General features: G+C 40.9%; 1 protein-coding gene across 6 annotated transcripts in view; it reads left to right on the top strand.

Annotated features, from left to right (window-relative positions):
* The window catches only part of Tjp2 (tight junction protein 2), a 122,062-nt gene extending 108,888 nt beyond the window's left edge, over nucleotides 1-13,174 (top strand). For 4 of the 6 annotated variants that reach the window (XM_078047553.1, XM_078047556.1, XM_078047558.1 and 1 more), the window contains 6 exons: nucleotides 4,993-5,093; nucleotides 6,249-6,461; nucleotides 7,798-7,908; nucleotides 9,052-9,381; nucleotides 10,642-10,727; nucleotides 12,198-13,174. In XM_078047553.1, coding sequence (XP_077903679.1) covers nucleotides 4,993-5,093; nucleotides 6,249-6,461; nucleotides 7,798-7,908; nucleotides 9,052-9,381; nucleotides 10,642-10,727; nucleotides 12,198-12,366 — 1,010 coding nt within the window. In that variant the 3' untranslated portion in view covers nucleotides 12,367-13,174. The remainder of the gene's footprint in view (nucleotides 1-4,992; nucleotides 5,094-6,248; nucleotides 6,462-7,797; nucleotides 7,909-9,051; nucleotides 9,382-10,641; nucleotides 10,728-12,197) is intronic. The other 2 variants (XM_078047554.1, XM_078047559.1) reach the window with 1 other exon arrangement.
* The last annotated feature ends 355 nt before the right edge of the window (nucleotides 13,175-13,529 follow it).

Here is a 13,529-nt window from a genome sequence, read left to right as displayed (position 1 = left end):
AAAACTAGATTTCTGGGCATTGTTGAGGTTGTGCTGTTAGCATGAGCATGCATATCTTTTCTGTCATTTTACAACCACTAGTAGTAGTTATTATTATTACTGTTTCCATAGCAGCAGGGAACAGTGGTCCGGCCTTTCATATGTTCTCTTTTAAGGCTAGAAGACAGGCCCAGTGATGTCTGCACAAAGATCTTAGTGTAGAAGCCAAGCACAGTGACACATGCATGTAGTCCCAACTATTCAGGAGTCTGAGGCAGGAGACTTGTTTAGCAATTAAGAGTTTAGAAGAGTTACATAATTTTTTTTGGTCATGCAATCCTGTATTTGAGGACAGCCTGGACAACTTAGAGAGATCATGTCTCAAAAACTGTACTCTCTAGTATCTGTGATGCTGTGTTAATACCACATGTACCTTATAGCACAGACATACTATTCTAATGTGAAAAAAGGATCATATACAGGTTGATTAGTCCTTATCTAAAATGTTTACGATCAGAAATGTTCTGGATTTGGGATTTTGGAGTATTTTCTTATAAATAATGAGGTATCTTAGGGATGAGACCCAAGTCTAAACACAGAATTAATTTATGTTTTATGTATACTGTAGATATATAGTCTGAAGGGAATTTTATAACAATATTTTAAAGACTTTTTCCATAAAACAGAATTTCATGGTGTGGAGTTTTCTACTTGTGACATGGTTTGGGCTTTCTAAAAGTTTCAGATTTTGGAGCATTTCACGTTTTTGATGTTTAGAACAGCCAGTAATGCAACTCTTCCTTTTACCAGATAAGAAAACTGAAGCCTATGTCCTCATGAGTGATTAAAACCCGCTCCCACTTCATTTTTAACCCTGCCTTGAAGTCCACTGAATGGCTAGAAGCTTCCCTCAGACATTCTAATTCGGGTTCATGTGAGGATGTGAGAAATGAGGAAGGGTAATAATGGGTTATAGAAGAACCAGGCTGATGAAGGATGGATGGAGAGGAGAGCAGGCCAGAGGAAGTGGCCAGGGACTGTAGGCACTCTCTTTTCTTAGCTTTGGGTCAGCCTTGTTTTCTCTTTGAAGCACAGGTCACAATCAACCTCTGATTGAGGATTTGGGGGCCCTCCGTGGGTAGAGCATTTAGCAACCCCTCATTTAGCTCTGTGACAAGATGTTTAAAGGCAGAGAGTGTACATTATCCACTTCCATGTGTCTGAGACCAGCATCAGGCCTAGCAAACAGGCAGAGTACAAATGTGTGTAACATAGGTTAGAACCCCTTCTGGGCTGGGTATAGTGGAGCACGCCTGTATTCCCAGTGGGAGGGAGGCTGAGGCAGGAGGATCGTGAGTTCAGAGCCAGCCTCAGCAAAAGCAAGGTACTAAGCAACTCAGCGAGACCCTATCTCTAATAAAATACAAAACAGGGCTAGGGATGTTGCCCAGTGGTTGAGTCCCCCTGATTTCAATCCCTAGCAAACCCACCCAAACCAAACCAAACTAACCAACCAAACAACAACAACAACAAAAACCCCCAAAGAACCCCCCTGGGTACACCAGGTCACTTCTTGTGTAAGCTAGACAGGAAGTTGAGAGTCAGAGGTTGAAGTGTAAACACCAGGCATCGAGTTTCTTCTAGAACTTTGAAGGGACCTAATCCCAATACGAATTGCCAATCTGTTACATAGAATCATCTTAAGTGCTGCAGCAGCGTGCCGCACAACTTTGGTCAGCAAGCCCCATTTTCTGTCCAGTGGTCTTTGATAATTTTCTTCCAGATTTCCAAGTTTGACTCCTCAAAGCTGAACAATGTCCTCACCAAGCCCTGTGTTCCTACCCCAACCCCCAATCAGTCTGACATCTTGGGACTTACTGGTATGTGCCATGACCAGAAATACTGGTTTTCAAACCTAAACAGCAGAATCTTAGGCAGAATTAATAGTTATGGATTTTTTATGATTTTAAAATTCAGGGTATTTTTATGAATTAATAAATGAGAATGATAAAGGTTGCTGTGAAGAACCCAGCACTTTGAAGTCAAGCTTTATGTTTCATGTAGTCTCATTAAGTTCAGTATCCTATTTTCCCCCTTTCTACGTAGTAACAAGAAAACCCTCTTTTCTAAATAAGAGTATTTAGTAATGGCAATATTAAATGTCTTTCCTTATAATCTCGAGATAGTCCCAGTTAAACAAGAAACACTTTGTTCTGAGATTTGCCCAAAACCAAGTTGACTTGTCATAGTAAGTTGTTACACTTGCCTTCCCTTCTCAATTTATATATTTAGAAGTGATATAAATTGTTATGTCCTCTAATAATATATGAGATAAAATGCATTTACATGTACATGTTACAAGAATTATTTTTTAAAAAATGAAGCTTGAATTACATGTGTTTTTAGGGTCTTCAAAGTGCTGAGTTCATAGTTGGAAGACCACTGAAGTGGAATTATGGACTTAGAAACCCACCCTCCATGTTAAGTTGTGGCCTTGTGAAGTACTGTGGGATAGGCTAGCTGTTTGGTTAGTTTTCTAGGCTTCAGTAATGTGAATTTGAATAGTTTAGTCCTGGGACTTTGGAAGGTGCTGAACAAATACGACTGATTATTATGAGTATATATATTATTTTATACTTATTCATCTTTCATCATATTGTAAAAAACAAATCTCTATACCTTTATTTTGTCTTTAAAAAAGCTTGGGAGAAAAGTGAATCTTGTACCAGCCGAGAAAATGTAAACTGCAGTAGATGATTGTCAGTTTCCCCAGGGAGTATACCGTCTGTTGACCACAGGAAGCAGACAAGGATGAGAAGTTGTGCTCCTAGCAGGCGCTTTGCTGTTGCTTGCCCACCTAGCACTTCAGCGTTGACATGGCCACAGGAACAGCTTTATTGAGATATAACTTACATATCGGTGTCCCCATTTACAGTATCCACTTCATGGTTTTTTCATATATATTCAGAGTTGTGCAGTCATCAGCACAATCACTTTTAGAATGTTTTCATAATCTCAAAAGAAACATTTGTGCCCAATTAGCAATTGCTCCCAATTTCTCCCCAACCCAGCACTGCGTTACCCTTTGCTGCTGCTCTTCGTGCTTTCAGCCTCCTTGTCTGGGGTTGGGATAGCACAGACCACACTCACAGCAGGCATGGATGCTCTGGAGTCCCGGTGCTTCCAGCCCAGGGAGTGGCTGAGTGAGGATGCTTTGAGAATTTTACTTTCTTACTTTGAAAGCTTATAACAGGTCAAATGAACAAGTTAGACATTATCAACTTGGATGGGTATTACCTTTATATGTGGCCCAGGAAATTTGCTACTGGGAAGCTCTTCTTTTTTGTTGTTCTGTACATTTGACTGTTAATATGAACTCAGTAAGAGGTTTTGTGACTTCATTCATTTTATCAAGGGGCATGAACATATTTTCTGCATTTCTTAAATGGTCTCATCAACTTTAGATTTTCTTTTCTTTTTTTTTTTTAATATAGAAGTTAAGTTTCAGATTTTCTTTATGATAAATATATACTGTACTTGTAACCAGATCACCCCAACAGAGAGCTTAACATTCTTTTTACTGAGTGCAAGTCACTTATTTTGTCTCTGGGGTGCACAATCTTACTTCTGTATATAAGTGCATTGCATCATATTTTTGCGATAAGCACGCTAATCTTTGTGAAGTACCATGATAAGGACACAAAAATCCATGGCATCAAGGTTAATTTTCATTGGATTGCCTGATGGATCGGTTTGTTCTAATGTTGTAAATAATTAATAACCAAGGAAATTGTAAGCTCATTCAGGATTTTCCAAGGTCAGTGTTGAAACTTCTTAAATGAAAGAAAACTATATATTACTCTGAAGGAAATTTAAAGTTGCTCACATAGTTGCTTAATGGTTCTTTGGGGCTTTAGAAGTGATATATATTATTATGTCCTCTAATAAAAAGCCATGGCAGCTTTTTTTTTTTTTTAATTCCAATTTGCCTGCAGTCTGATAATTTTAGACACAATTTAATCTTTTATTTTGGACCATTTTACTTGTCTGGTTTATCTCCAGTACATATGGTAAAGAGCAACTGCATATGTTGCACTTTGTTAGCATTTCATGTATGCTCTAAATTTGTGTCTTCCAAGGGCTGTGTGGTATATTGGCTAAGACCATGACTCCAAGGTCAAACTTCTGAGTCTGTGTCCAGGCCCCTTTCTTATTTGATGTGAAACCTTAGGTGAGTTAATTTCACAACTGTGCCTTGGTTTCTCATCAGTAAGACGCTCTTGACAGCAATACTTCCCTCATAGAGTTTATGTACTTAGAATAGTTTTTGGCTGACCCAGAGTAAGTGCTATTATGTGAGGTATATTTTGTTCTAAATAGAAAAATATTCATTCTTTGAATATATACCAGCCAAGCTTGGTTTATCTGTTTGTACATTCTAAAGTGTTGATGACTCTCAAAATGATATAAAGTGTTCCTAATAATTAATGTATTTTCTTAGAGGCAGACAGTAGTATATTAGTGTTTATTTTTCTTATTTATCATATTCATATCTATGTAATTTCTTCTTTTTTAATTTTTGAGTCCAGGTCTTGCTAAGTTGCTGAGGCTGGCCTTGATCTTGGACTCCACCAGCCTCAGTCTGCCCGTCACTGTGATTATAGGCGTGTGCCACTGTGTCCCACAGTGATCTTTAAAATATAATTTTGTTTTAGACTTGCTGTGCTGCTGAAAATGTATTGTTTTAAAAATAGAATTTTTAGAGGTAGCATTTCTAAAGAATAGATGTTCTGGAAAAAAACCCATTATTAGTTTTATAACACCTGCCTGTAATGTAAGTTGTAACAACTAGGTGGTTAATTATATTCAACCAAAAGGATTTACGTAGGCTTTTTTAATATACCAGAGTTTTATATTCAAATACGACAGAAAGACATGAATTATGTTAGAGAGCTTCTTGAAAAAACATTACTCTGAAAATTGATGTAAATCTTTTTGTTTACATTTATATAGCTATAATCAACCTCAGTTCAGCCAATGATAGCTGGTTTGGCAGCTTGAAGGACACCATTCAGCATCAGCAAGGAGAAGCAGTTTGGGTCTCTGAAGGAAAGGTATGTGGCCTAGACGTGCTGCTGTGAGGTGAGAGTTCGTGTTCTGAATCTTCCTCAAGAGGGCAGTGAATGTAGTAAAACCATGGCCAGAGTGATTCCAATATGTGTTTTCCTCAAGTCTGAAATCTTACAAACTCTCCAACAAAGTAACAAATGGTGTTTTGTTTTGTTTTTAATGCAGAATGTGATGTATGTGGCCCTACATTCACTCCCCTTTTACTTTTAATGTAGTAACTAGTATTGTATTTCAAGTACACTAATCAGAGCTTACAAGATCTTGTGCTGAACTCCAAAGCTTACTAAGGACTTGGGAAACTTAGAGTGGAGATGAGAGGCAAGGTTGAGGACCATGGAGAACATGATTAAAAATTAATACCCAAAGAAAAGCTAATGGAATTAGAATTATTTGCTTAGAAAAGAGGTTGATAGAGAATGGGCCATAGTTCTAAGAGTCTGAATAGGTGATATTAAAGTGCTAGGCCTCTAAAATTGAGTAGTATCTCTTCCATAGAGAGATTTTATGCATGACTGTGCTACAGAGAAAGATTGTAGAACCTGTGATCCCCTTCATTCTGGGAGTCTTTGGTGCTAGCGTCCTGTACTTCAGCTGAATTGAGGTAGTTTGTGAGCCTTTCTAGTGATGATTTTGTTGCAGAATTGATTAAGTCTTGCACTTTGGGAACTGGATGGTTAGTCTAGGTATCCACCTATAAGCATCTTCCAGGTGCTTATACTCTGCAAGGCTCCCTGGGGAGGATAAGTCGCACAGGGATCTGAGAATCTTGTAGATGAGTGGAGATGTGTGTAGCACGGGGCAGTGTACATTTATTACTAAGGGACAGATACCAGGAGAAAAGGCTGAGTGAAGCTGGATTACGGAAGAAAAGCACAACCACCAGAGGAAGTGTGGCTCAGTTGTGGATGGATGGTAGCAAGGATAGGCTGGAGGGTTCCTAAGTGGAGTCCCTGAACCACACTTGACTTGGTGACAACATTGAGTCAGAGCCAAGTGATTTCAGGAAAATAAAGGAACCCTCCCCATCTAGGGTGTGTCAAGGTTTCAGACACATGGCCATGTCTCTGGGAGTTTCCTTGAGTCCACACTCCCAAGAGCCACGTCAGACCCCACTGACCCTCCAAAACAAATTCCTCTAGATGGAAGGGATGGATGATGACCCCGAAGACCGCATGTCCTACTTAACCGCCATGGGCGCGGATTATCTGAGTTGCGACAGCCGCCTCATCAGTGACTTTGAAGACACGGACGGCGAAGGAGGTGCCTACACTGACAATGAGCTGGATGAGCCAGCTGAGGAGCCGCTGGTGTCTTCCATCACCCGCTCCTCCGAGCCGGTGCAGCACGAGGAGGTGAGGCAAGGCTGGCACCGGGCTCCAAGGCCACGGGCAGGAAAGGAGAGTCTTGCATTGTCTCACTTGAATTCTTCTGGACACCTGTTAACTCAGGGGCTTGTGGAAGGTATTCCTAAGGGTTGGAGCAGACTGCCAGGGAGTTTTCACTCAGAGTTAGCACCTACATCATTGTGGCTGCAATCCCTGGGAAAGTGGGACCCAAAAGTGCCATCAGCAGAGGTTGAGTGTTCAGTGCTTGTCACACCCCTGCCCTCGGTTGTGATGGATAAATGGAATGGCTTTATGTGCCAGCTGTTTAAATTATAAGTTGAACATTCTTTTTAAAAAATACGGTATTGCTGTACTTACTTGTAACCTTTGATTAGGTCTCTCTCTCTTTGTACTCTTAGGAGCCCTTGCTTTTCTTCTCCACTCTGCCTTTAACCTTCTAATCTTGTCAGAGCTCCTGAGTATTTCCACATCAGTTTCCTCCTCTTTTCTATTTCAATTTTTAATTGCAATTATGATCAATTATACATCTAATTATATGTACCATGCAACCAGTATCCAGTGATTTGACAGCTTACGTGGTCCTAGAAATTACGTAGGCATTAATTTAGGACCAGAGCAATTGTTAGTTGCAAATTTAGAGAATATCAGAATAATGATCTTTGTAGACAAGGTTACCCAAATATATTTGGATAATTATTGCTATAAACTTCCCTTTAGCAACTTAACTCATTCTAATGAATGACACTTTTCTTTATGAAATAGAATTATATAAAAAAAAATAAGTTGAAGGGGGAGAAAAACTCACACCACCACCACAATAAAAAATTAGTATATATTGCTAGACAAGTTGTAAATAGTAACTTCTGGCTGGGTGCAATGACACACACCTACAATCCTAGTGGCTTTGGAGGCTGAGGCAGGAGGATCACAAGTTCAAAGCCAGCCTCAGCAACTTAATGAGGCCCTAAGCAACTTGGCGAGATCCTGTCTCAAAATAAAAAATTAATAAATTTACAAAAAGAATAAAAGAATAACTTCTGAATATCTGCAGATATAAATGAACGAATGCTTTAGTAATGTTAATAGTTATTAATGACACACTAGATGTTAGGAGGTTTTTTTTTTTTTTGTAATTCTACTTCAAAGGCAGAGTCTACTACACTGGATGCAGCCAGCATCATAAATGTGTCTTAAGCTCATAGGAGGGTACCCCAGTATCTATCTGCTTTTTCAGTAAAGGAGCTCTGGCTCACACTTTTATTTCTGAACTCCAGCAAAGCAGACGTGCTCTCTGCTCTCTGCTTGGATGTTCTTGTTGTGAATGAACGTTTATGTTTTGTAGAGCATAAGGAAACCCAGTCCAGAGCCACGAGCTCAGACGAGGAGGGCTGCTAGCAGAGATCAACTTAGGGACAGTAGCCCGCCCCCGGCATTCAAACCTGAGCCGCCCAAGGTACGTGGCTGGGAAGCCCAGGCTGGGGACCAAGAGGAAGCAGGTGTTCCCAGACCCCCTGGATAGCCAGCGAGGAGCTATGAGATGGTGTTGGATTATGGTTTTGACTCACTGTGTTCTCTTTTAGAGAGAGTATTCTGTGGGCTGTTGGGTAAACCCAAAAATTAGGGAAAGGCAAAAAAAAAAAAAAAAAAAAAAAGGAGGGAAAAACTGCATTAAGAGGGTATGCAATTCTAGAACTCTTGAAGTTTTTGTTTGTGTAGGAAGAATAAATTTGACAAATGCTGCATGCCCAGAATCACCAGTCTCAGAATCTCTGTTTTTCTTTTTTCTGTCCAATTAAAGTTTTCTGCCCACAATCTGATTTGGATGGATCAGAAAATCCTTCCTGGTGATTTACTAAAGAAAACAATCATTACCATTGTTTAGAATGTCTCTCACTATGAGAGCAACTTAATTTATTTGTTTAATAAATTGTCATCAAGAACAGAATCAACCTAGAGGCATAGAAGCATACAGCATATAATTCTTTACCCCTGGTTGGAATCAAAGCTTTTCCTTACCCTGCAATAAAAGTTTCTCTTTTTAATTCAAAAATATAGATGAGAAGAAAACGCTAATTGATTGTGTGAGCTGAGAAGAGCAATTAGTGACCTCATACAGTGTATCAGTGAACATTTGCAAGGAGGGCTAGATGCAAAGTATGAAGGAGAAGTGGCTGTCAGCATGGTGTGCTGCCCTCCTGGCTCCACACCCCAATCTCTTTCACCCCTGGCTGGCACAGGTCTTGCCTTCCAGTCATGGCATGCACACACAGTGCAAATTGACCTCAGAAACCCACTCCCAAAGTTGACTGGTTCAGAGGTCTTCTGCAACATTCTGGTATCCTGTGGTACAAAATTATTGAAGGTTTATTCTGTGTGTAACAATGGATATCCTCCCAGCACTTTCTGACAACCTGAAGTAGGGCTCAGGATGCCCAACCAGTGGCTGTTTGCCCTGCCATATTTGATCTCTCATTTGAATGGTATTTGTTGACCACCTTTGGAAACTGATCAGGAAATGGAGTGTATTAAATCACTAATATAGATTTGAAAATAAACTAAAAGCTCAAGGTAAAAACATGTCATTAACTTTTTGCAGGCCAGAACCCAGAACAGGGAAGAATCCTACGACTTCTCTAAAAACCAGGAATACAAGTTAAACCCCTCTACTGTGGCTGGTAATGAAATTCCAGGGGTATCTACCAAAGGTTGTCCTCCCCCTGTTGCAGCAAAACCTGCCTTTGGAAGATCTATCCTGAAGCCCTCCACTCCTGTCCCTCCCCCTGAGGGTGAGGAGGTTGGGGAGAGCACTGAGGAGCAAGACAACACTCCCAGATCAGTCCTGGGCAAAGTCAAAATATTCGAGAAGATGGATCACAAGGCAAGATTGCAGAGAATGCAAGAGCTCCAAGAAGCACAGAATGCAAGGGTAATTTGGTGGGGGCAGGGTGCTAATAGTTTTTAAACCACTAGAGGATCCGGGAATGTCAACAATAAGTTGTGAGTAGGTTTAATTTCAGTATAACGTTGCACAGTTCTTTTTCCACTGCCACAAACATGACAGGGATGTTCAGTGCTATGTGTGTTGCTTCTGGTTTGCCAGCTGTTGGCACATCCTTTTTTTTCTTCCAGTCAAGAAGCCTAATAGTTTAGGTGAATAAGATTCTGCAGTTCAACCTTCATACTTCTGTTCTTCATGCCTTGTATTGGGTTCTGGAATGGGGGAGTACAAGAGAATCAGGACCTCCCAGAAGTAACTTTATTTAATTAGACCGTTTGTGATGTTTATTGGGTAACTGAGTCTGCATTTGCTCCCAGATTTGCCAGAGAATCGGTCCTACCTCTACATTGGGTGCTAAAATGAAAAGGCCTATTGATTGTACTTTCTGAGCCATTTGAATTTCTGTATTGTCTGCATATATGACCTTGCAATGTGAAAGAAGAATTTCAGTGGAGCCAGGCATGGTGTCGCATACCTGTGGTCCCAGCCGCTCAGGAGGCTGAGGCATCACTTGAGCTCAGGAGTTTGTGACCAGCCTGGGCAACAGTGAGACACTGTCTGAAAAGGGGGAAAAAAAAAAGAAAAAGACTTAAGTAAAAGTCCACAATATGTAATCTGTCCAGCAGATGAAGTTTTCATCATTGAAGTCTGTCACAAGAGCATTTAAACATTTTTCATATTATTATTTTCCTTATTGTGATAAAATATACTTAACATAAAATTTACCATTTCAACTCTTTTGAAGCATGTAGTTCAGTGGCATTAAATATATTCATTGTACAACCATTACCACCAGGCATCTCCAAAATATGTTCATTCTCCCCAAGTAAAACTGTACCTATCAAACAGTGACCCCCATTCTCTGTTCCCCCAGCCTTGACAACCACCATTCTCCTTTTTGTCTCTGAATCTTATGATTTAAGAACCTCAGATAAGTGGATCATAAATATTTGGGATTGGCTTATTTCATTCAATGCCCTGAGTTTCCTCCGTGTTGTTGCATGTTGTCAGGGCTTCATTTCTCTTAAATGTCTTTCTTATTTGACATGTACACGCAACTATGGAAAATGGAGTTCTGTGGGTGAAGAAGTAGGACGTGAGGCAACCTTGGGGCCAGCAAGAAACCAGCAGGTGAATTGCTCAGTGGTTCATTTTTTCATTCTTATTCTTTTTTCCTAATTGCCACAGATTGAAATTGCTCAGAAGCATCCTGATATCTATGCAGTTCCAGTTAAAACGTACAAGCCAGATGCCAGCCTGCCCCAGCACACCAGGTAAGAGTCACTCACTCAGAAACAAAGATCTTAAGGAGGGAGCTTCTTAACCCTTCAACTTGAAGGAAGAATTTTCTTTACTCAGATTTCAGAACAAGAGGATTCCCTTCAACCCTTGTCCAACTGTTTATCTTGCATATATATATATATATTTTTTTTTTTTTTTTTTGTACCAAGGATTGAACCCAGGAGTACTTAATCACTAAGCTGCATTCCTAGCCCCCCCCGCCCCCGCCTTTTTTTTTTCCTTTTTGGTACCAGGGATTGAACTCAGGGACACTCAACCACTGAGCTACATCCCCAGCCCTATTTTGTATTTTATTTAGAAACAGGGTCTCACTGAGTTGCTTAGCCGCCTCACCATTGCCGAGTCTGGCTTTGAACTCGCTGAACTCTCGAGCCTCCCGAGCTGCTGCGATTACAGTTGTGCACCACAGTGCCTGGCTGTCCCCAGCCCTTTTTATGTTTTATTTTGAGACAGGGTATTGCTAAGTTGTCCAAGGCCTTGCTAAGTTGCTGAGGCTGGCTTTGAACTTGCAATCCTCCTCCCTCTGCCTCCCAACCTTCTGGGTTTATAGGCCTGCACCTGTAATTGACCATCAATTGTAACTGTAAAGATTATAGTCAAGAATTCATGGCAATTTTTCTTGTGTGCCTGGTAGCTTTTGACACTTTGGAGCACAATTTTGTTAAATTGTGCCCAGGATAGCACAGGAGCAAAATTCCTAGGGCTTTGCCCTTTTGTGTCACTTAACTGTTTTGTGCCTCTTAGCCAAGCTCCTTAATTCCTTTGCATCACGCAGCAAAATCAGGCCACTTATGCCAAACTGGGTCTGAAGGGACTATGACAAGCAATTGACCAGTGTTGCTAAGATGCTTCCTATTTAAAGTGCCCACAGGCACTAGGGATCACCACAGTGACTTCTTGTTGAGGTTTTAGACTGGATCATTTCCTACTTCCAAGGATAGGGGAAAAAAAATCACATTTTTCGTGGCCATTTTGATTGGAAGCTAGAGTCTAGTTTTATGGCAATAGAAATCTAGAGGGACATTTCTTCTTTAGCAATTAGATGGTAACGTGGCCAGGTTGCTTCTGGTAACTGAGGGGACTTGGTGCCTGACATTGACAGAGACTCTGTGTGCTAGGTGAGGCTGTAGCTGGGGAGGGTAAGGAAGGTACCTTCTCTTTATCCAGTGGGGCAGCCTTAGGTCAGGGAGCACCCAGCAGATGCTCCTCATTCACTGTCCAAGTGAGCCACGGCCTTGACCTTGACCTAACCCTTTCTCTGCCCTCACCACTCTGTGGACCTGGAGTGGAGCCAGAAGTGCCCTGGTTGATGGGCAGCTTGCTCAGAGGTCAGTAAGTGATCTGCCTTGGATGCTTGCCGGCTGCACTCAAGCTTCACCTCTGTCTGCAGCTAGAGGGCATGGGCGTGCCCTGGGAGGTATGTAACACCCTCACTTTGTCAGTTCCAGACCCCCTGAGCCGCAGAAGGGTCCCTCCAGACACTATCAGGATGCCAGAGGAAGTTATGGCAGTGAAGCCGAGGAGGAAGAGGAGTATCGCCAACAGCTGGCGGAGCACTCCAAGCGCGGTTACTATGGCCAGCCTGCCCGGTACCGGGACACGGAATTGTAGGTGTCTGTCAAAGCAGAGACTCTTCTGGGTCTGCAGCCACCTCCAACGGGCCCGCCTGCGAGGCCACCAGGTTGAATCTTTTCCAGTTAACACGCACCGTGGAGGTGTGGTGGTAACAGAGCTCCTGCTTCCCGTGCAAACCCAGGTTCGCTGTTTGGGACAGGGTAGAGGAGTTTATTATGGCTTTTTGCTCAGAATTAAGAGGAACATTACAGTACGATACTGTTACTTGCTTCAGTGGACCAACATCTGTATTAATCCTGTCTTGTGTATTTTTAATATGTATATTGAGAAGCAATAATTATTTTTTCTCATTTATAGCTGCCTTTAAGGACTGCTTCACTGTGAGGCAGACCTGGGAAAAGGAATAAAAAATACTGTTGGACTCAAACCACTTTCAAAGAAGTATTTTATTACAACTCTCTAAGTGCCTTTGATGAGAAGAAGTGTCTTAAACTTTCCTCTTTTGAAGCTTTATGCAAAGCCATAATGGACTAAAATTGTATTTTCCCTAAATTTTTGTACCAGTTTAATAGCTGGTTTTTGCTATGCTGTGTCATCTTTTCAAGGCATTCATCTTTATAATACTTTTCATAAATTCTGACTGTACATATAATAGCTGTACTTGGTAGTATGTCTGTAAGTACTAAATAGCTTGAAGACCAAGAAGTTGGTATGGAAATATTTTGTTTCAAACCATGTGTTCCACAAAAGCAGATACTTGAGAAAAGATTATTTTATTTCCACAAGTTTGTGTATTGGCAGCAGTTTTATAATTTAATAAAAAGGAATACATTTCAATCAATAATCTGCTTTGTGGTGAATTTCTACTCTCTTTCATTCTTTTTACGGTGTTAGGAATCCAATCCAGGTTTTGCACATGCTAAGCACATACTCTACCACTAAGCCACACTCCAGTCTTCCTATCTATCTATCTATCTATCTATCTATCTATCTATCTATCTATCTATCTATCTATTTATTTTTTTGGGTAGTAGGAATTGAACCCAGGGGCAGCCAACTACTGAGCCATATCCCCAGCCCTATTTTGTATTTTTATTTAGAAACAGTCTCATTGAGTTGCTTAGCACCTTGCAGTTGCTGAAGCTGGCTTTGAACTAGTGCTCTTCTTTCTCAGCCTTCTGAGCTGCTGGGATTAGAGG

Source organism: Ictidomys tridecemlineatus, chromosome 4, assembly GCF_052094955.1.
Source record: "Ictidomys tridecemlineatus isolate mIctTri1 chromosome 4, mIctTri1.hap1, whole genome shotgun sequence".
In the NCBI taxonomy this organism is placed as follows: Eukaryota; Metazoa; Chordata; class Mammalia; order Rodentia; family Sciuridae; genus Ictidomys; species Ictidomys tridecemlineatus.
This window is presented reverse-complemented; position numbering and strand designations above follow the sequence as displayed.